This window comes from Vulpes lagopus, chromosome 6 (assembly GCF_018345385.1).
Source record: "Vulpes lagopus strain Blue_001 chromosome 6, ASM1834538v1, whole genome shotgun sequence".
Lineage (NCBI taxonomy): Eukaryota > Metazoa > Chordata > Mammalia > Carnivora > Canidae > Vulpes > Vulpes lagopus.
In genome coordinates this window covers 104,002,789-104,026,689 of record NC_054829.1, presented here as the reverse complement: position 1 = coordinate 104,026,689, position 23,901 = coordinate 104,002,789, and the positions used below count along the sequence as shown (strand labels likewise).

Genomic DNA, 23,901 nt, shown 5'->3' with positions numbered 1-23,901 from the left:
ATTCTTCTCTAATTTCCTGCTTGACCCTTTCATCTTTTAGTAGGATGCTCTTTAACCTCCATGTGTTTGAGTTTCTTCCAAATTTCTTTTTGTGATTGAGCTCTAGTTTCAAAGCACTGTGGTCTGAAAATATGCAGGGGACAATCCCAATCTTTTGGTATCAGCTGAGACTTGATTTGTGACCCAGTATGTGGTCTATTCTGGGGAAAGTTCCATGTGCACTTGAGAAGAATGTGTATTCAGTTGTGTTTGGATGAAAAGTTCTGTAAATATCTGTGAAATCCATCTGGTCCAGTGTATCATTTAAAGTGGCTCAGTGGTTTTGTGCCGCCTTCAGCCCAGGGCCTGATTCTGGAGACCCAGGATCGAGTCCCGCGTCGGGCTCCCTGTGTGGGGCCTGCTTCTTCCTCCTGTGTCTCTGCCTCTCTCTCTCTCTCTCTCTGTATCTCTAATGAATAAATAAATAAAATCTTAAAAAAAATAAAGCTCTTGTTTCTTTGGTGATGTACTTAGAAAATCTGTCATTTGCTAAAAGTGCCGTGTTGAAGTCTCCTACTATTAGTGTATTAACCAAGTATCTCTTTACTTTGGTTATTAATTGATTGATACACTTGGCAGCTCCCACATTAGGGGCATAAATATTCATGATTGTTAGGTCCTTTTGTTGGATAGACCCTTTAAGAATGATATAGTGTCCCTCTTCATTTCTTACTACAGTCTCTGGGATAAACTTTAATTTATCTGATATGAGGATTGCTACCCCAGCCTTCTTTTGAGGACCATTTGAATGGTAAATTGTTATCCAACCTTTCATTTTCAGGCTGTAGGTGTCCTTAGGTCTAAAATGAGTCTCTTGTAGACAGCAAATAGATGGGTCTTGCTTTTTTATCCAGTCTGAAATCCTATGTCTTTTGATGGGATCATTAAGCCCATTCATGTTCAGAGTAACTATTGAAAGATATGAATTTAGTGTCATCATAGTAGCTATTCAGTCCCTGTTCTTGTGGATTGTTTCCTTGGACTTCCTCTTTCTTTTATAGTATCCCCCTTAATATTTCTTGCAGAGCCGGTTTGGTGCTCACATATTCTTTCCAAGTTTCCACCAGAAACTTCTTTCAGTTTCTGCCTATCCTGGAAGCTCTTTTATCTCTCCTTCTATTCTGAATGAGAGCCTTGCTGGATAAAGTATTCTTGGCTGCATGTTCTTGTCATTTAGTACCCTGAATATATCCTGCCAGCCCTTTCTGGCCTGCCAGGTCTCTGTGGAGAGGTCTGCTGTTAATCTGATATTTCTCCCCATATAAGTTAAGAGTCTCTGTCTCTTATTGCTTTAAGGATTTTCTCTTTACCTTTAGAATTTTCAAGTTTCACTATTAACTGTCGAGGTGTTGAACAGTTTTTACTGATTTTTTTTTTTGGTGGGGGCCTCTCTATGTCCTGGATCTGAATGTCCGTTTCCCTCCTCAAATTAGGGTAGTTCTCAGCTATGATTTGTTCAAATATACTTTGTGGCCCTCTCTCCCTCTCTGTGTCTTCTGGAACCCCAATTATACCTAGATGCTTCCTTCTGAGGCTATCATTTATTTCCCTTAGCCTTTTCTCATTGTATCTTAATTGTTTTTCTCTTTTTTCCTCAGCTTCCTTCCTTACCATCAACTTGTCTTCTGTGTCACTCACTCTTTCTTCCACCTCATTAACCCTAGCAGTTAGGACATCTATTTTGGATTGCATCTCATTTAATTGATTTTTAATTTCTGCCTGACTAAATCTCAATTCTGCAGTAATGAAGTCTCTAGAGTCCTTTATGCTTTTTTCCAGAGCCACCAGTAGCTTTATAATTGTGCTTCTGAATTGGCTTTCTGACATAGAATTGAAATCCATATTCTGTAACTCTGTGGTAGAGAGTACTGTTTCTGATTCTTTTGTGGTGAGTTCTTCCTTCTAGTCATTTTGCTCAGTGCAGAGTGGCTGGATGAGTGGGATGAGTCAAAAATATCATCCACGACCTAAATAAATTCCACCCTAGATGATTCTGATGAGGTCAGAGACCAGAAAATGAAAAAGATCAAAACAAAATATAACAAAAAGTTCACTAACATGAAAAACATTTTAAATTAAAGTCATAAAAAGTAAAAGGCCAAAAACCCCAAAGAAGAAGAAAAAAGAAAAAGAAAAAAAGAAGAAAAAAAAATAAAGAGGAAAAAGAAAAAAGAAAAGAAAAAAAAAGGAAAAAAAGGGGGGGCGCCTGGCAGGTGGTGGTGGTAAAGTAGTGGTAGTGGAGAGAGAATGTAGTTTACCTGAGGGGTCCTAGTGGGTGATCCTCTTGGTTCTGAGTGTATTAATTTCTATATATTGGAAGATGTTCAATCCTAAATTTATATAAACCAGCAATACTTATTGAAAGTCCCAACACTGACCAGCAAAACATAAACAAGATAAAAGAGGAGGGCAGAATGGGAATGAGGAATCTCATAGAATGAACCAGCACAGTATACCACTTGGTTCTGGGTGCATGCTGGTCTTGTCTTAGAAGGTATTAACTTCCGCCATTGTAGAACAAAAAATGAGGCAGAGAAACCAAAAAACACAAAACAAAAGCCCATATCTTGTATATCTCTCAAAGTTAAATTGAATATGTTGAAGGGAATCCAGAAGTGAAAAATACATCTAAGACATATAATTGTAGAAATATGAAAGTCAAAAAGAAAGCAATTTAAAAATGAAGAGCTGGTAAAATATTATAGTTAAGGTGGGAAACGAGAAAAAATATTGGAAAGTTTTAGTCTGATATAAAAATGAGTTGACATGGAAAAAGGAAAAAAAATAAATTAAATTTAAAAAGTGGGTACCCTCTAGTTCTATATACTATAAATCCCTCCACTTCCCCTGGAGCTTTCCAGCCCCGCTGGGTCAAGAACTTGCCCCTCCCCTGTCCTTCCAGCTGGCCTTCTGGGGGAGGGGCCTGCTGTGCTGATTCTCAGGTGTGTGCACCTGGGGAGATGCCCCACCCCCTGCAGGGAGCCAGGCTCAGGGGGAGCAGTTTACCCTGTGAGGCCTCTGTTCCCTGGTGGCCCCGCCCCGTCCAGGCGCAGGGTGAAACCAGGAGGAACAACAATGGCAGTGGCCAGCTCTCCAGCCCTGGAGTCAGCTCCCCCGGTAACTACCACAGTCTCCCAGTCCGAAGTGGCCTGGATGCTCTCCTGGAGGCAGGTGCAGGGGGCGCTGACCTGCACAGCTCGGGGTGCCACGTGGCAGGAGAGTCTCCCTGTCCTGTGCCCTCCCCACCTCCACCTGTCCTGGGGGGAACATCGGATCGCCGGCTGTATCCACTGGGCGCCCTGGGATCGGGTCCTGTGCCGCTGGAACTGCACTCCGGGACCGCCTCTTCCGAAGGGAACAGGGCACAGCCACCTCCGTCTGGAGCCGGGCCGCCTAACAGAGCAGATGCTCCCAAATGCCCTGAAAGCCGCAGCGCTCCAGACTTTTACCGAGATCAGGCCGCAGTTTGCTGTGAGCTGTCCCCGGCGCCTCTCCTCTTAGAGCCACCCGGGAATCTTGAGGCTTCACTGCCCCTCCTGCGATCCTGCCCGAGTTCCCGCTTCCCCAGGGCTGGGCTTTCCTGCCCCAGAGGCTTTCACCGCTAGCCTTAGCCCGGCTCCTTGTGGGGCCCCTCCCCCCTTGGATTCTTATTTATTTATTTTTTATTTATTTATTTATTTATTTATTTATTTATTTATTTATTTATTTTTATATCCCCCCCCCCCCCACCTTCCTACCTTGTTAGAAGCACAAACTCTTCTCCCTGTAGTGTTCCAGCTGTTCTCTCTTTAACTCTCAGGTGGAATTCGAAGGTGTTCAGGATGTTTTGAAAGTTATCTAGGTAAGTTGGGGGGGGGGGGGGTCGGGTGAGGTGAGGACCCTACTCCTCTGCCATGTTGTCCCACCTCCTGTTGAGCATCTTTTCATGTGCCTGTTGCCCAAGTGTATGTGCGTGTTAGAAAAATGTCTTTTGATATCCTCTGTCCATTTTTATTTAAGAAGGCTCCATGCCCAACATGGGGCTTCAACTCAGAATCCTCAGATCAAGAGTCACATGCTCTACTGACTGACCTAGCCAGGCACCCCTCCACTGTCCATTTTAAAATCAGATTGTTTTCTTTTACTATTGAGTTGTGTAATTTCTTTCAGTATTTTGGATATTAGCCCCTTATCAGATATATGATTTCCTAATATTTTCTCCCATTCCATAGGTTGCCTTTTCATTTTGTTAGTGTTTTCCTTTGCTGTGTAGAAGTCTTTTAGTTTGATGTAGTCCCACTTGTATATTTTTGCTTTTGTTGCTTCTGCTTTTGGTGTGAAATCCAAAAAACATCACCAAGTTAAATGTCATGGAGCGTACTACCTGTTTACTTCTGGAAGCTTTATGGCTTCAGGTCTTATGTCTAAATCTTTAATCTCTTTTGAGTTAATTTTTATGTATGGTCAGGTAGTGGTCCATTTTCATTCTTTTACACATGTAGCTGTCCAGTTTTCCCACCACCATTTATTGAAGGAGCTATCCTATTTCCATCATGTATTCATGGCTCCTTTGTCATAAATTAATTGACCATGATGGTGTGGGTTTATTTCTGGACTCTATTCTTCATTTATACTTCATTGTTTTATGTGTATGTTTTTATGCCAATACCATAGTGCTTTGATTAGTATCTTTGTAATTGATTTGAAACCAGGGAGCATGATGCCTCTGGCTTTTTCAAGATTGTTTTGGCTCTTCAGGATCTTTTGTGGTTCCATACAAATTTAGAATTGCTTGTTCTATTTCTATGAAAAATGCCATTGGAATGTTGATAGGGATTGCATTGAATCTGTTGATTGCTTTGGGTCATATGGATATTTTAATAATATCCTTCCAATCCTTGAACATGAAATATCTTTCCTTTTATTTGTGTCTTCAATTTCGTTCATCATCGTCTTATAGTTTTTAGTGTACAGTTCTTTCACCTGCTTGGTTATATTATTCCTAGGAATTTTTTTAATGCAATTTTAAGATGGATTGTTTTCTTAATTTTTCTTTTTGATAGTTTGTTATTAGTGTATAGAAATTCAACAGACTTCTGTATATTTGTGAGAATTCCCCCCTCCTTTTTTTTTTTTTTTTTTTAAGGAAAAGCATTATGTAATCATATTTCCAGTGGAATGAAGCCAAGAAGGTCTCTGGGCCCCGTGTCTCCCACTCTGCTTGAGCCCACATCTTCCTGCTTTTCATGTTCACACAAGCCAGACCATGATAAAGAGGCTGACAAAAGCACTGCTTGCTTTCCTGTGTTTCTTTTAATCTTGTGTCCATATCCTGTATTATTTTAATTTGCATCCATATCTAAAAGGGGGATTAATTTTATATTGTGTTAGAGCAGTTTTGCATTAATTGTTTTCACTGTGAATGTGAAAACTTTTAACCACTTTTATTCGTGGATGTGATTCAAAAATTTCACTGACCCAGTCTCTTTTTAGCTATTGTCTCATGCCAAATACAGTGATGAATGACAGGTGATTTGAATGTGAAAGTCCTAAATATGATCTTGTGTTTTAAGAAACCAATAAAAGCTAAAATTTGATACTTTCCAGAACTGCATAGTGTTTGCAATTGTATCTAATGTGAAGTAAATATTTTGCAGATTTATTAGGATGTGTAATGGTTGTCATGTATCTTTTTGCATGCACAGACCAATTAGCTTATGTAATCATTTTGGATGATGTGACAGCTCTCTTCATATTAACTTACTTCATTACCCACACACACGAATGTTGGTGTGTGCTGACATGTGTCTGCATATAATTGAATGTATCCTTATAGAATCTTGGAGCTATATTCTATTACACATGAGAAACAGGAATAGTACTAACATCAGAATGGTTGCTTTCTGAATGCATAGATTATCTTTCTAAGGATAGTTTCTTTCCCCTTTTTTTAATATCCTTGCAAATGTAAAAGGATGAATTAGGTGATCCTGATCATGGACTTGTCTATTTTGATATATTCTAGATCTGGGGCTTCATATTTTCAATATGTTTAACAGCCATAGTACAAAATAATCTTACTGGTTATAAATAGCTGTAGAAAAGAGAAAAAAAAAAAGAAAAGTAAACAAGTAGGTAGTAGAAACCAGGAGTAGAATTCAGAGCTTCATATTCTTTAGTTTGTGCTTAATTGCTAGGTGCATGTTGATTTTGTTACCATAGAAGAGATAGTGCAGTGCCACAGATCTTTGGCTACAAAATATTAGGGAGATAATTGTTTAAGAGATTTTTGGTGGGGATCCTGAGTAGCTCAGTTGACTGAAAGTCTGACTTTGGTTTAGGTCATGATCTCAGGGTCCTGGGATAGAGTCCTGTGGACTATCATCTATCATTGGGCTCTGCACTCAGCAGGGAGTCTGCTTGTACCTGTTCCTCTGCCCCTCCCCTGCTCATGTTCTTTCTCTTAAATAAATAAATAAAATTTTAAAAAATTTAATGAGAAAAATTTGTAAGCTCTTTTTTTTTCTTGCTCTCTCTTTTTTTTGCAAACTCTCTTAATTAGATTGATTTAGGACATTATTTTCCAACATTCTGGGAGTTCTTCAAAAAAGTTTTGAAACATTGTGTTATATGATAAAGTATGTAGTTTATAGTATATAAAGTATATAAAGTAGTTATCTTTACTGTAGGACTGCTCAGAATCTTTCAAGTTTTAATGTGCCCTATAACTAACTAAAGGAGAAAAATAATAGTATGTTGCATTTGTCTTATGTATTTGAACCAAGAACCATTTTTCTGAGGAACTCTTATTCATATTACATAGATTATAGCTTAGGGAAGGTTTATCTAGGATGGTGGCTCTCATTGTGTGCCGACTATTTGACATAGCAGTTTGTACACCTGAAAGCTATTTTAGAGTAGGAAGGCATATCTATGAGTGAGTATTCTAGCTGCATATCAAGAAAAGAGATTTCCAAGTAGAGAGTTTGAGTACCCTTGTTAGGACTAAAATGTATGTATCACATCCAAATTCATACGCTGAAGTGCTAACTCCCTAGTGTGCTCTTTGGAATAAGGGAAATAATTAAAGTGAAATAGGGTCATTGTGGTAGGGCCTTTATAGGATTAGCATTCTTCTAAGAAGAGACACCAGGAGCTTCCTCCTGCTTACCTTCCCATGTCAGTGCTCAGAAGGATGGCCATTTGAAGACTGCAGCAAGAAGGCAACCATCTACAAGACAAGAAGGGCACTCTCACCAGAAATAAAGCCTGCTGAAATTTGATCTTGGACTTTCGGTCTCCAGAACCAGAAGATTATAAATTTCTGTTGTTTAAGCCACCCAGCTCATGGTATTTTGTTATGGCAATCTGTGCAGACTAAGATAGTCTTTAAAGCTTAAAAAAAAATCACCAGATTTTGTTTGAATAGAATAGTTACTCTTTTGCTGCAATTACTGCCAGATGAACTATTTTGTAAGGTAAGGTGAATAGAGACAAAGGAATTTGCCCTCAGATATGGAAAAAGTGAGGGAAGCATGGAAAACTTTATTAAGAAAGGCTTCAAGGGTACCTGAGTGGCTCAGTTGCTTAAGCATCTGCTTTCAGCTTAGAGCCCTGGGATAGAGATCCATGAGTTGGGCTCCCTGCTTGGTGGGAAGCCTACTTCTCCCTCTCCCTCTGTCGTTCTCCTTGCTTTTGCTTTCTCTCTTGCTCTTACATACTCTCTCACTCATAATTAAATAAATAAATAGATAGATAAATAAATAAATAACATCTCTAAAAATAAAACTCTTCTCATTGTGGCTTTGAAGTATATTCTACTTTTATTATTGAGTCAGTAAATAACAAGGATTAAGTAACAATGTGGTGATGGAGGATCAGTGATGATAAAGTGACCATGAAGAGCATATAGGCAGCGTTTACTGAATGTGGAACTGTCCTGCACATCAGAGTAACCTTTGCTTCAGCCCATTGAAAATTAGAATCCAGATCTCAGACTCAATCTCATTAAGTTTTGTCTCTTGAATGGTTGTGCCATTGGTTGAGCTCGTATGTGCATGATTGAGGCCCAGCCTCACATCAGTTTACACTTGCTTCTCCTAAGGTAGGTAGGAACTACAAAATTAGACATAATGTAGTTCCAAAGGTAGTTTCTTTTCTTTTTTCGAGAATTTAACAACATATATGGGAGAGATCTCACAGCCATCCACCTTGCAGAAGACTTATTTAGAAAATGTAAACAGAATGGCACCTAGGTGGCTTAGTCAGTTAAGTGTCCGACTTGTTTGACTCTTGATTTCAGCTCAGATCTTGATCTTAGGGTTGTAGGTCCTATCCCCAAGTAGGGCTCTGGGCTCAATACCAAGTCTGCTTTTCCCTCTTCCTTTGTTCCTTCCCCTGCTCTTTCTCTTTTAAGTAAATAAATAATTAAAATCTAAAAACAAACAAAAAAACCCACATAAGTATAAAAGAACCGCAATTGTTACATTATTCTCCAAAAGCAAATGGGTGTGTGTGTGTGTGCATATATGTGTGTGTGCATATGCAAGAGGTCCACTTATACTGATTTTTAAAATGATTCATTGCAGAGATTTTAAATTTCATACTCCTAGATTATATTTTATTTATGAATCAGATCAAAGTATTTAACAGGAATTCGTGGTTTTAAAAAATGTTCATCATCAAAGGCAAACACTCTGGTCCTAAAAACATCATTTGGCTTCTAATTTGATATAGCACATGATTTCTCCAGGTGAAAAAGAAAGGGCATTTGAGTGAGACTCAGAAGAGGCCAGAGTCCATGGAAGGATTGCTTTGACTCTCTCAAACACTGTACAGACCTGTCTTCACATTGGAGATCTAAAACAGTGCATGAAAGCAGAGGCACAGGTGCTGACCAGGCCTGTGAACCAAGCCCAGTTTGTTTGTGTTACACACAGTGAACACTTTTCCTGGGAAATCATATTGCAAATGAAACTTCAGAGCAGCACTTTGGAACTCACAAGTGTTGATCTCTAGGTGATTCCCTTTTCCATTTGGACTTGAGCTTGCTGCATTCATGAGGACAACTCAAAAATGGGCCTCTGGCAGTCCAAGTCTCCTTTATTTCATCAGTGTCCTCACTTGTGGACGTTAGTACAAACCACCATATAAAAGCAACCCAAGTAAAGCAATTACATGGGCACCTCATTTTAGGAAATTCTCGTAATGGTCACATTTCGTGATTCTATCTGTCATTTTTGTCTTACAAGTCACCACTTTTTTCATTTGGGGGAATAGTACTGTAACCTAGAATCTTCTTCAGAACTGTCTTGAAATCAGAAGTATCCAAATAGGACATATCCAAATAAGACAAGAAGTATCCAAATAAGAGACAGTTTCCTCTTTCCATGCAGAGTGGATTTTTCACTTCTTTTTGCTTCACTCTGACATCTATGTTGCAAAAGTGGAAAGTAATTACTTTGCATGAATATATTCAGATAAGGACAGTAGATTTTCTTTCTTTCTTTCTTTCTTTCTTTCTTTCTTTCTTTCTTTCTTCTTTCTCTCTCTCTCTCTCTCTCTCTCTCTCTCTTAATTTACTCATGAGAGACACACGCAGAGAGAGAGGCAGAGACACAGGCAGAGGGAGAAGCAGGCTCCACACAGGAAGTCTGATGTGGGATTTGATCCGAGGTCTCCAGGACCAGGCCCTGAGCTGAAGGTGGCGCTAAACCACTAAGCCACCTGGGCTGCCCTAGATTTCTTTTCCTGGAAGAATTACCCTAAGAAAGAGAACCCGTGGGCATAGATCAAGGTGCTGTACTGAACGACTAGAATTGAAGACAGTGGAAGTTTAGTGCCAGTGAAGACTCTCCCATCTGCTAAATCTGCTATCCCAACATGATGACTTAAGAAACCAAGAATGTTCTTAAAATCTGCTTTGGAAATCTGTTCAAATCCTCTTAGCAACCAGCATTTATTACTGTCTTACAGTGGAGCATGACTACAATAAACACACTCGCATATTCAGGTGAGAGAAAGTTGGGTCCTGGAGACTGAAATCACTTGATACTCGGGGGAGAGGGAAGAGAAAGGCGTGAGGACATCTCATTCATATTTTCTGCGAAATGCTAGAAGTTCCACTAATCTGCCTCTCTCCGTTCTTTTCATAGAGAGTTGTTCAGTGAGGTGCAGAGGTGACTGGACTTATTGTTGGTGGGAACTTGGCATATGGAAAGCTGTCTCTGGCAGGAGACAGAGCCAACTGCCATCGGCTTTCATTCTTGATATAAAATGCAGCAACACAATACATCCATGATTTAGTGAGCCAAAAAGGCTGTGACATTAATTTCCCTGAGTACTTTTCCAAACGTTTCAAGGTCCTTCAGGTGAATTCCACCCTCCCCTTCTTTTGTTTTTGTTTTGGTAATCTCACAGGAAACAAGTCTCAGGGGATTGTTCTAGAGGCCAAATTTAGATTCATTGGGGTTGAGATAGAATCTCATTTACCAGGGTAAAAATATCTTCCATACATGTTTGGGTTCCTTCCCTATTGACCTGAACACTGGGGAGAATGGAGGAGGGGATCCACACAGTTAAGATTTGCCTATGTGTAGAAGCAACATCATTTTTAAGTCAGAGATTCAATTTACATCGAATATGTCAACACATTAATCCTCACACCAATACCATCATTAAGTAGATAAACAGAATTGTCATTTTCCATACATAAATGGAGTGGTAGCCAAAACATGGAACTTATGTGCTTTACGTGGTACTGCAAAAAAAAAAAAAATCAAAATTTGGGCCCCAGGCAAAAGCTCAAGAATAAGCATTCATTCAATTCTCCAACATCACAGTAGCCTATTCTTCACCTCTCACCCCATCATCCCCTCAAAAGTCCACCTACCAACCTCTTTACAACTGTAGCTTCAGATACTGTTTGGGTAAGGGTCAGACTTTTGAATATAGACATTTCTGTCAGAGATGGAGTAAAGGATCAAGACAAGATCTCATTCTTTGAGTAGGATGAGGATACAAACCTGCATTGCTGGAGAAAATGTAAATATCACTGGCATTGGGGAGCACGAATCTGGACTATGATGGAATGAAAAAAGTCTGAGAAGGGAAAAGCCTTAGAGGGAAGGTTCATTTTTCTGTTCTCTAGATTGCTTGTAGACAGGAGGAGGTGGAGGGCAAGAGCACAGGAAGAGAGGGCTCTTACAATGGAATGGAATGGAATGGAATGGAATGGAATGGAATGGAATGGTAAAGACATTTGGACCAGGGAACATCTGAGGAGTAGCGGTGGTGGTGGCTGGCAGTGGCAGTGATGGCTATGATGGGAGAGGAGTGGCAGCATGAGGGTGAGGCAATGCATGTTAACTGCTTTCACAAGGCTGGGCTCATAGCCTCTGTATTGTTCTTGTGGTCAGGGCAAGCATGACTGCATGCTTATATTGTAGAGGTAAGTTATAGGGTCAATGATCTCTACTTTTGGGAAAATCTCAAAATCTTGAAAGATCCCTTCATAGAGCCAAAAAGGGACAATTGATAAAGGGTTATTCCAAAGCAAGTAAGGAAGAATTTGCAACACACCCCATCCCTCATGTTTTTTTTTTCTTTCTATTCAATGTTTTATTTGAATTTCATTGCATAATTACTATGAATTTCCACATATTCTTTAATTCCCCTAAAAAAATCCCATGACATAGGTTATTCATTATTTCTCTTTTATAGATGAAGAAATGAGATTCAGAGAAGTGGAGGTGACTTAATTAAGGTCAACAAGTGGCAGGATCAGACTCCATTTCAGTCCCTCTAGCCACTAGAGGCTAGAGGCCTGGTGACTACCTTTTTTACCTTTCATGAACCACCACATTATCCTTTATCGTTGCCCAAAGGTTATACCTGTTTTCAGAGCTTTGGACATTGATGCCATGAGCCTTATGCTAAGCTTTGATGACAGAATGACAGATTTTTTAAATTAGCACTGCAGGGCTCTGAATAAAGTCATACTGAAAACTCAACAAACAGTATTCTTGCTCAACAAAAGTACTTGGTGGATTTTTTTTTCAGCAGTACATATTATGGTCATTAAATGCCATTAAGAGAAATGGGGCTTGTTGAAATGGAATTGGGGTACACAGTGGACTTAATTTCTTAGGGAATAAAGTTTCATTTGAATAATGTTTAGAAAAAGCAAGAGAAATAAAATGGAAAAAAGAAACAAAAGAAGGTTCAATTAAATCCACTTTTACTTGTGAAGTAGAGTCCCTTAAGTCAATACAGCTTTTAAATTCTACTGTATTTGGCAACATTTGTGACATCCAAGTGTCTAATAGAAAGTGACTCGAAGTGGAGGCCTCTTTATGTGAATGGAGTGGCAGCAGTTCTATGTGAACAAAACAGATGAACAGATGCTCAGGAAAGCAAGTTCTCTCCCGCTGGGAGGGGATGTTTAATATGTATCAGCCCATCAGTCTTTGCGAGGCACTCACTTCTTCCCAGAGCAAAGCAGTTTATCACATGGGCTCAAGCCTACTAGAATTTCAGGCTGCCATTCTGGGCACTGGTGAGGTCCTGACCGTATGTTCCAAAATAAAAAAGATCAAAGCACTAATAAGTAGTGGTCAGCATGCCTTTAGTCAGTACAAAAGAAGAAACAAAACAGGGCAGCAGCCTTTATTTCAGCAACTGTGCTAGGAAAGCCCCAAATCACTACCACACCAGGAACTGCAAGGAATTCTGGGAACACAGTGTATAAATCAGGCAGCAGGTCTGTTTTAGAATGCAGAAAGCAAAAAGCAAAAAAAAATCCACCCTAAATAAAACCAACGTGCACATCAGATAGCAACATCTTACATATTTTGCAGTTTGATGCTCAGCTTAAAGAGCTTTCACAGATGGTTTATTTTGAACTCATGAACATGGGGCAAACATTGAGCTTTAGGACATAATCACAGGACTTCAGCCCAGCTTCTTTCACGGGAACAGAAACAGTGTTAACAATTAAACATAGTATATTGTTTTCTGGGTCCTGTGCTCCTAACATCTGCCATCAGGAGGTGTATAGCTTCTCTGCGCTTCCACTTTTTCCTAATCAGGCTTCCAGGGAGTGATGATTGATGCCAAAGGATAGTCTCTCCAAATCCATGATTTCCTTGGTCTCTTTAGTTGCAGTTTTCAAGAGTACAAGTGGGGAATAGGTGACAAAGGAGCACCATGGCAGTATAATAACCCGTGTAGTAAAGAACCAGTCACAGAAAGGTTAAGAAGAACAAAGTATGATTTGGGTAGAATGCAAAGCTACATTAAATTGCTCTGATTCAGAGATCCCTCAGCTGCCTGCTTTTAGAGCACCAATGTCAAAATAGTCAAAAGAGTGATTTGGGTGTTGTTGGAGAAAAGGAGAGAGGGCAATAATGTGCCCAAATCTGAATGTGTACAGGATTGTGGAGTCAATTTAGCAGCCAGAAGAGACAGTGAGTGCCAGAGTTCTCTGTCCACCCACCTTGACTTGGGAAGGAAGTCAGGGAGCTCTACTGCTTTGTGAAATTTCTCAAGAGCCCTTGGAGAAAATAGGTCTGTTAGGAATAGTGGCTTTTTGCAGATGTGTGACTTTTGCTTTTATCCCATAACCATCCACAAGAACTCAGGATCACACAGAAAGGGACCATAGCAAACTCCTCCCAAACTGTAGCTTGTATTCTAGGGACAGAGCTTTATACAGTTATTCATTCATTCATTCATTTATTTCTTCCACTTCTTTTGGTCACTTAATTAGTGAAGGTACCGAGTCTGGCATTGGGAGGATAAAAGATACAGTTAAGACACATGCCCATTCCAGCCTACTAGACAGTGTCCCTGCTCCGCTAGATAGTGTCAGCCTGAGCCTCTTGATCACTTGGATGTTGTGATGCACTCACAGATTTCCCCATCCGTTTCCAGCAGTGACTCTTCCTCAGGCTCTGTGGGTTTTCTATGTACTGCCACTCCTGCAGTAGTAGACTCTTCCTGACAAATTAGAGATGAAAAAATAAGGCCTTATCCATGCTGGCTCAGTAAAACCACCAGTTTCCAAAAAACCAGTTCACAGCCTCAGAAACTTTCTGTGGATTTAGATGAAGCAGTTAGGTGAGGGGAAGAGCATTGATTAGAGAGGCCTCTGATTTTGAGACCTGGATATATCTACTTTCAGAAAGATGGTGACCTTGGGAACCACTCTATTCCTTTTGGCTGGTGGTTCTTAAGTCCATGAAAGAGAGATCACTGGTCTCTGAATTAGAAAGGTCACAAGAGCCCCTCCACCCCCCATTGAATAGCAAAATGACAGATTTGAGAGGCTCTCAATTTACTGAAGGAGATAAATAGAATGCCCACTCCATCTTTCAAATGGAAATGTGTTTCAGGAAAGCATGCATGCTCACACTCAAGATGATCTAGCCTTGTTCTCTGGGATAATGGTGGCAAAATACCTCACTCTTCTCATTTGTTTATCCTAATCTTAGTCTCCATCCATTCACTTTCTGGCCCCTCTTGCCTGGGATGCCCTAATAGAGTCCTTTCTCCTCTTGCATCTCCTCGAGCTGCCTCCACAGGATGGCCAAAGCCTACATCCTCTCCAAGACCCTTTTACTACATACACATTGGTCTCTCCCCACTCTGAGCTTCTGGAACCATGCTTCCCAGTAGAGCAGGCACTGGCCCCATGTGGTTATCAAGTATTTGAAATATGGCATGTCCACACTGAGAAATGCTGTTAAGTATAAACATACACTGGATTTCAAAGATGTAGTACAAAATAAAGAATGCAAGATGATTAATTTTTTATTGATTTCATGTTGAAATGAATATTTTGAATTATTGGCTTAAGTAATATATATTCATAAGTTAATACCTGTTTCTTCTTTCTAAAATGTGACTACTAGAAAATTTAAAATTACATACGTGGCTTACATTATAGTTCTAGTGGATGGTGCTATTACAACACTTGGGGTCTGAAATAATTTATCATTGGGTTATTTTTTGGTCAGGATTCCCACCAACAGTACAGAAGTGTTCCCTTTTCTCCACATGCATCCACCATTTGTAATTGTCTTTTTGACAATGGTGATTCTAGCAGGTGTGAAATGATATCTCATTGTGCTTTTAATTTGCATTTCTCTAATTAACAGTGATGTTGCATATCTTTTTATGTACCTGTTGGTCTTTTGCATATCTTTTTTGGAAAAATGTCTATTCAGGCTCTTTGCCTACTTTGTAGTTTTTTTTTTATGCTATTAAGTTGTATGAGTTCTTTTTATACATTGGATATTAACCCCTTATCAATTATATGGTTTGCAAATCTCTTTTCTCATTCCAAAGGTTATCTTTTCACTTTGTTTATGGTTTCTTTTGCTATGCAGAAGCTCTTTAACTTGATGTATTCATGCTTATTTTTGATTTTGTTATTTGTGCTTTACGTGTCATATCCAAAACATCATTACCAGGATCATGTCAAGAAGCTTTGTTTCTATGTTTTCTTCTAGGAATTTCTTGGCTTCAGGTCTTACATTAAACTCTTTAATCCATTTTTGGTTAATTTTTATGAGTGGTGTAAGATATGGATCCATTTCATTCTTTTATATGCCAATATCCAATTATCCCAACACCATTTACTGAAGAACCTATCTTTTCTCCATTGAGTACTCTTGGTTTCCTTGTCAAATATTAGTTGACCATTTATGCTTGGGTTTATTTCAAGTATCTTGATCTCTTCCATTGGTCTATTTGTCTTGTTTTTATGCCAGTATGTGTTTTGACGACTGTAGCTTAAAATCAGGAAGAGTGGTATCTTTGTTCTTTCTCAGGATTTTTTTTTTGTTGTTGTTGTTATTTGGGGTCTTTTATGGTTCCATATAAATTTCAGGAGAGTTTTTACACTTGTGTAAAAAATGCCTTTGGTACTCTTGAGAGGGACTGCACTGAATCCATAGAAGGCATTTGTAGTATTGACATTTTAGCAATATCATTTTTTCCAGGTCACAAATGTGGGATATCTTTCCACTTATTTCTGTCATCTTCAATTTCTTTCATCGGTATCTTACATTTTTCAGAGTAGAGATCTTTCATCTCCTTAGTTAACTTTATTCCTAGGTATTTTATTGTTTTTGTTGCCATCTTAAATGGGATGAGTTAATTTTTTCAGAAAATTTGTTGTTAGTATATAGAAACACTACTGATTTTGTATGTTAATTTTGTATCCTTCAACTTTAGTGGATTTACTGATTAGATCTAATCAAAATTTGGTTTTTAGGATTTTCTATGTACAAAATCATGTCACCTGAAAATAAAGCCAATTTTACTTTTTCCTTTTTAATTTTGATACTATTTATTTATATGACTTATTGTCCTAGTTAGGACATCTTAGTACTATGCTGAAAATGAGTGGTGAGAGTAGATACCCTTGCTTATTCCTGATCTTAGGAACAACCTAAGGCTTTCAGCCTTTCACCATTGACTATGATGTTAGCTGTGGACTTGTCATATATGGCCTTCATTATATTGATATGTTTCTTCTATGCCTAATTTGTTAGAAGTTTTTATCATGAATGGATGCTGATTTTTGCTAAACGCTTTCTTTGTATCTATTGAAATGATCATGTGGTTCTTTTCTTTCATTCTATCTGATGTATCACATTGATCAATTTGCATTTGTTACATCCTTGCATCCCTGGGATAGATATCACTTGATGATGGTGAATGATCCTTTTAGGTGCTGCTGAATTCAGTTTGTTAGTATTTTATTGGGAGGTTTTGCATCTGTATTCATCAGGGATATTCTTATTGAGTAGTGTACTTTTCTGGCTTTGGTATTAAGATAATGCTGCTTCATAAGATGAGTTTGGGAGTGTTCCTATCTGTTTGATTTTTTAAAGAGTTTGAGAAATATTGGTGTTAACTTTCTTAAATATTTGATAAAATTCATTGTGTAGCTGTTTGGCCCTGGGCTTTCTTCATTGGGAGGTTTTTGATTACTAATTCAATCTCTTTACTAGTAATTAGTCTATTCAGATTTTCTATTTCTTCCTGACCCAGTCTAGCTTAGTTGTAAGTTTCTAAGAATATTCAGTCTTTTTCCAGTGTCCAATTTGTTGATATATGGTTGTTCATTGGAGCTTTTACAATCTTTTGAATTTCTGTGATATCAGTTATAATGCCTTCTTTTTATTTATAATTTTGTTGATCTGGTCCTTTTCCTTTTTTCCTTGCTTAATCTAGCTAAGGCTTTGTGAATTTTGTTCATCTTTTGAAAAAAATCGGTTCTTAGTTTGGTTAATCTTTTCTATTGTTTTCTGTTGTTTATTTCATGTATTTCTGCTCTAATCTCCATTATTTCCTTTTTTTCTGCTTAGGGTTCTGTTTTTCTTTTTTTTAGCCCCTTAAAGTATAGAGTTAGGTTGTTTATTTTTGTTCTTTCTTCCTAGTATAGGAATTTACTGCTTTGAACTTTTCTCTTGAGCTCCTTTTGCCATATCCTACAAGTTCTAGTATATTGTGTTCCCATTTCGTTTGTCTCAAGAAACTTTTTATTTTCTATTTTTTATTTTTTTAAATATTTTATTTATTTATTCATAAGAGGCATACAGGGAAAGGCAGAGACATAGGCAGAGGGAGAAGTAGGCTTTCTGCAGGAAGCCTGATGCAGGACTCGATCCCAGGACCCCAGGATCACAACCTGAGGTAAAGGCAGACACTCAACCACAGAGCCACCTGGGTGCCCTCAAGAAACTTAAAAACAATTTTTTTTTATTAATTTATTTGAGAGAGAGAGCAGGGGGTGGGGAAGAAGGAGAGGGAAATAATCTCAAGCAGACTCTGCAGCAAGCATGGAGCTTGTCTCAGGGCTTGATCTCATGACCCTGAAATCACAGCCTGAGCCAAACACCAAGAGTCTGACATTCAACCAACTGAGCCCCCAGGCACCCCTCAAGAAACTTTTAAATTTCCCATTTAATTTCTTCTCTGATCCATTGGTTGTTCTGGAGAGTGTTAACTCCCATGTGTTTTTGACTTTTCTAGTTTTCTTTTTGTTGATTTCTAGTTTCATGCCATTGTGGTCAGAGAAAATAATTTCAATCATTCTGAGTTTGCTATGATTTGTTTTGTGGCCTACCATATGGTCTAGCCTAGAAAATGTTTCATGTACACTTCAGAAGAGTCTATATTCTGCTGCTGTTGGAGAGAATGTTCTGTGTATATCTGTTAGCTCTCTTTGGTTGATAGTGTTCAAACCCACTGTTTTCTTATTGATTCTCTGTCTGGATGATCTATCTATTGTTGAGAGTGAGATAAGTCCTCAACTGTTATTGTATTACTGTTTATTTCTCCTTTTAGTTCTGCTGATTTTGTTTTATATAATTAAGTCCTTTGATGTTGGGTGTATAAATATTTATAATTATTACATCTTCTTGATATATTGACCACCATTTATCATTATGTAATGATCTTCTTATCTCTCTTTACCATTTTTAATGTTTTATGTTTTAATGTCTGATACAATTATAGCTATCCCCCCTTTTTTGATTACCATTTACTTGAAATGTCTTTTTTCATCTCTTTAATCTCTATGTGTGTTTTTGAGGCTAAAGAGAGTTTTTTTTATGGGCAGTATTTTGTTGTATCTTAAAAAAATCATACAGCCATTCTATGCCTTTTATTTGGAGAATTTAATCAGTTTATGATTAAAGTAATCACTAATAGGTTAGGACCTATTGCCTTTTTTTTTTTTTCATTTTTTTTTGTTTTGTAGATCCACTGTTTTTTGTTTCTTGTCCTGCTGTCTTTTGTTTTTTTTTATGTTTTTTTTTGGCATCAGTTTGCTTTTGACTTTTTTTTATCTCATTCTTCTGTGTAATCACTACAGGATTTTTCCCTTGTGGTTACCATGAGGCTTACATAAAATATCTTAAACATATAACATTCTATTTTAAACTGAAAACAAATTAACATTTTAAAAAAGTTATTTAAGTAATCTCTACACCCAATGTGAGCCTTGAACTCATGACCCCAAGATTAAGAGTCACATACTCTTCCAACTGAGGCAGCCAGGTGCTCCAATAACAATTTAACTTTAGTAGAATTTGTAAACTTTACAGTTTTACTTCTCTTCCTCATATTTTAGGTTATTACTGTTATAATTTACATTTAAAAATATTTTGTAAGTAATAACAGTTTATTGTAGTTATGGTTATTTTTACTGCATTTGTCTTTTTTTAACCTTTAAACTAGAATTGTAGGTGAATTATGCATGGCCGTTATATTGCAGAATCTAACTATGACTATATAATTACAATTATCAGTGAGATTTATGCTACCTTTTAATGTTTTTATGATATTAATTAGCGTTCTTTCATTTCCACTTAAAGAATGTCCTTTAACATTTCTTGTAAGGTAGGTTTGATGGTAATGAATTCCTTCAGCTTTTCTTTGTTTTGAAAGATTTTAATTCCTCCTTCATTTCTGAAGGAAAGCTTTAGAATTTATAGAATTTTTGGGTATAGAATTTTTGGTTAATGGTAATTTTCTTTCATTATTTTGAATATGTTATATCATGCTCTCTGGCCTTAAAACCTTGTTGGAAAATCCATGTGGGCTTTCTTCACTTGTTTTCAATCTTTTTTCTTCCAGTCTCATTTGCATGACTGAGTCTATTTTTGAAACTCAACTCTATCCAATTCTTCAGTTATTGTATTTTTCAACTGTTTCTGTTGTTTTTTTTTTAATGGTTTCTATGTCCTTGTCAAGCTTCTCATTTTGTCTATGGATTGTTTTCATGATTTTGTTTAGTTGTCTGTTTTTTCTTTTAGTTTACTAAACTTCCTTAAGAGGATTATTCTGAATTCTTTAGTTTGTGGATCTCTATTCCTTTAGGATCAGTTATTGGAACTTTATTAGGTTTTTTTTTTTGGGGGGGTAGTGACATACTACCTGATTTTTCATAATCCTTGGTGCTTTGGTATCCATGCATTTGATTAATTTGGTTTCTGTCAAGACTTTACAGTTTTGTTTTGGCGGAAAGCATTCCTCAGCAGTCAGTTCAGTTTGGGTTCCTAGATGTGTCCATTGGTAATGTCCTTCTGCTATTATGGTCATTTCTTGGGTGAGGCCACTGCCACTGTTTGAGCTCTGAGAATGGGGATGGAGGAGTTTGCCACTGGTTGAGAACAGTTGGATAGCACTGGTGGCTTGGTTCCCTACTTGTGAGGTTGTTATATGGTCTCCACAGTTGCCTGGATTATTTGGTCAGGCTTATTAGATAGTCATGACTGGGTACTATATTCAATAGTAGATGGGGTAATGAATTAGCTTCCCTGCCCTGGTAAGGCAAGAAGATGGACCCATGGCCTGTATAACTCACTGCTTGGGAACCTGAATCAGACCACAGTGTGCACTGAATTGCCTGACCAGGTGAGGTTATACAGATGGGTGAAGAAATGGGCTGTTCTCTCTGCTCATGTGCCACTGTACATAGGGCTGTTGAATGTCCTAGGTAACTTCCCATGTGCTCTGATTAGGTTCTGTGGTTATATAGGCTGAGGACTATATTCAGTGATAAGAAGGGCTATGAATTAGATTCCCTGCCTGGATGGAGCAGAGGAAGCTTTCCTCTAAAGCTAGGAAAGCTCTTTGTTTTCTTAATTTGACCTGTGCCCCAAGTTCCCTGACTGAACAGGGCCACTAGCTTTACTTTGCAAACTATTAGCTCTGCCTGCCTTTCTCTAGACTCTAGCACTGCTGGGCTGCACAGCTTCCAGGATTTGTTGCCAGCCTTTCTGGTCCGATGGGGCCAGAAAACACTTTCCACGGCACTTGGAGGCCATATCTTAGGTCTCTTGCCTGAGCAGGAAGGGGAGAGGCCGCTCTGATCTCCTTTCAATTTCCCAAACAGGTTCTCCAGTTGAGAGGAGCAGGGAGCTACCATCAGCCCTGGCTATGAATTAATGCCCTACAACCCTTAATGACTGGCACTGACTCTCTGGGGGTGATTGCCTCTGCCTGCCTGCCTCTAAGCTGGAGTGCCATTGGACCACACAGCTTCAAGAGGTTCTTGTTAGCCCTTCTGGTTAGATGGGACCATACATCACTCTCCATAGTGGTGGGGTTGTGGCTTTGCTTCTTACCTGGGCATGACAAAACAGCCTCTAGGACAAGAAAAACTCTTTGTTTGAGGATCCAAATCAGGCAGATCTGCACCCTACTGAATTCACTGGTCAGACTGTGCCCCCAACTTAGTTATGCCCATGAGCAAAGCCTTTGGTTGGGATTACCACTTGGGCACAGCAGGTGTCGACTTGATCTGTGAAGATCCATGTGCTATTACAAACCCATCCCTCCTTCTCCACTACAACTAGATTCCCAATGGTTGAGTCCTGCCTGCTGACTCTCTGGCAATCTCATCATGGTGGAAGATCAGAGTAGGGGCTCTCATAAGGTGACCCTAACGCTGGAGTCTCACCTGAGTTTCCATTGGGGGAACTGGAGGCTCAAGGGGAGACCTTTCTACATGCTACTGCTCTCTCCTGCAGGAAAAAGCAATGCAGTCAATGTGTAGCTGCTTCTCTTACCCTTCTAACAGTGTGTCTTGGTCTCTGGTACAGGGGATGCTTCAGCCTCACTCCATGTTGTAGGATTTTCTCAGTAGTGTCTTGTGCTTAAATAATTTTTTTTCCCATCTTGGTGATATCACTCCTGTTTTGTGCATTTTAAACTATCACAATGGCACCCTAAAAGATTCCAAGTTCTGGAGGATGATTTTAGTGAGTCTGCCAGTTAATCCATTAATGTGCAAAAGATCTCTTATCTTTGAGCATCTTTCCTTAAACTTTGGTTACTGTATTTGTTAGTTTGTCACAGAAAAACTTTCATTTAAAACTAAATCAGGCAGTTTTTGTTGTTTTTTTTTTTCTCATTAAACTTTTATTTTAATGGGTCTCAAAATTCTGTGACAGATTTTTGGTCAAGTTGTTTCCATTAAAAAGTACTGATTTTAAAAACTAATAACTTAAAACTGCCACACACGCACATAAAAAAAATGGTCCACAAAACATTCTCCTTTCCTTCTGAAGGTTTTACGATGCATTGTTATCATTAACCAGCCTTTTACTATTAAACTTAAATGGCCAATTGACACAAACAGTTCTGAGACTGTTCTTCCACCACTGATTAAGACTGGGCTGGCAGGTATTGGGGATAATATCCATTTAGCCTTCTGAGCTTTCTGGGCAGACTTGGTGACTTTGCCAGCTCCAGCTGCCTTCTTGTCCACTGCTTTGATGACACCCACAGCAACCATCTGTCTCATGTCACGAACAGCAAAACGGCCCAGAGGAGGATAGTCAGAGAAGCTCGCAACACACATAGGTTTGCCAGGAACCATATCAACAATGGCAGCATCCCCAGATTTCAAGAACTTGGGACCATCTTCCAACATTTTTCCAGAACGACGATCTATCTTCTCCTTCAGCTCAGCAAACTTGCAAGCAATGTGAGCTGTGTGACAATCCAGCACAGGTGTATATCCAGCACTGATTTGGCCTGGATGGTTCAGGATAATCACCTGAGCTGTGAAGCCAGCTGCTTCCATTGGTGGGTCATTTTTGCTGTCACCAGCCATGTTGCCACGATGAACATCTTTGACAGATACGTTCTTGACATTGAAACCCACAGTGTCCCCAGGAAGAGCCTCACTGAAAGCTTCATGGTGCATTTCAACAGACTTTACTTCAGTTGTAACATTGACCGGAGAAGGGGTGACCACCATGCCAGGCTTAAGAACACCAGTCTCCACTCGCCCCACTGGGACAGTACCAATACCACCAATTTTGTAGACATCCTGGAGAGGCAGACACAAGGGCTTATCAGTTGGACGAGTTGGCAGCAGAATGCAATCCAGAGCTCCAAGCAGTGTGGTTCCAGTGGCTTTCACATCTTTATGGGGGACTTTCCATCCCTTGAACCAAGGCATGTTAGCACTTGGCTCCAGCATGTTGTCACCATTCCAACCAGAAATTGGCACAAATGCTACTGTGTCAGGGTTGTAGCCAATTTTCTTAATGTAGGTGCTGACTTCCTTAACGATTTCCTCGTATCTCTTCTGGCTGCAGGGTGGCTCAGTGGAATCCATTTTGTTAACACCAACAATTAGTTGTTTTACACCCAGTGTGTAAGCCAGAAGGGCATGCTCGTGGGTCTGCTCATTCTTGGAGATACCTGCTTCAAATTCACCAACACCAGCAGCAACAATCAGGACAGCACAGTCAGCTTGAGATGTGCCTGTAATCATGTTTTTGATAAAGTCTCTGTGCCCTGGGGTATCAATGATGGTCACATAATACTTGCTGGTCTCGAATTTCCACAGGGTGATATCAATGGTGATACCATGTTCACATTCAGCTTTCAGTTTATCCAAGACCCAGGCTGACTTGAAGGAGCCTTTTCCCATCTCAGCAGCCTCCTTCTCAAATTTTTCTATGGTTCTTTTGTCGATCCCACCACATTTGTAGATCAGATGGCCAGTAGTGATAGACTTGCCCCAATCTATGTGTCCAATGATGACGATGTTGATATGAGTCTTTTCCTTTCCCATTTTGGTTTAGGTTTAGTGGTGGTTTTCATGACATCTGTGTTCTGGCGGCAAACCCTTTGCAAAAAGCTGTTGTTGGTTTTATGTAAAGGATTGTGTAAGTTGACAAATATTCTAGTTTTCAATAGGTAAAAATGATACCTGCAGGATTACATAGATATTGATTGTTTATTTCTCATTTTAACATTTATATTTTTTATGGTTAAAATTTAAATACCTAACAAAGTATCAAACTTTATTGCTTTTAATTTTCCAAAGAACAGACTTCTTAAGGT

The 23,901-nt window shown here is 39.0% G+C and overlaps 1 protein-coding gene across 1 annotated transcript; it reads right to left on the bottom strand.

Annotated features, from left to right (window-relative positions):
- Window positions 1–13,902: 13,902 nt before the first annotated feature.
- On the bottom strand, window positions 13,903–23,629 carry LOC121492692 (elongation factor 1-alpha 1-like). Its single transcript, XM_041757869.1, has 2 exons — window positions 22,250–23,629; window positions 13,903–14,016 (listed from the first exon to the last, which is right to left on the bottom strand). Exons 1-2 carry the CDS (start codon window positions 23,627–23,629, stop codon window positions 13,903–13,905), a joined length of 1,494 nt encoding a protein of 497 aa, XP_041613803.1.
- Window positions 23,630–23,901: the final 272 nt, after the last annotated feature.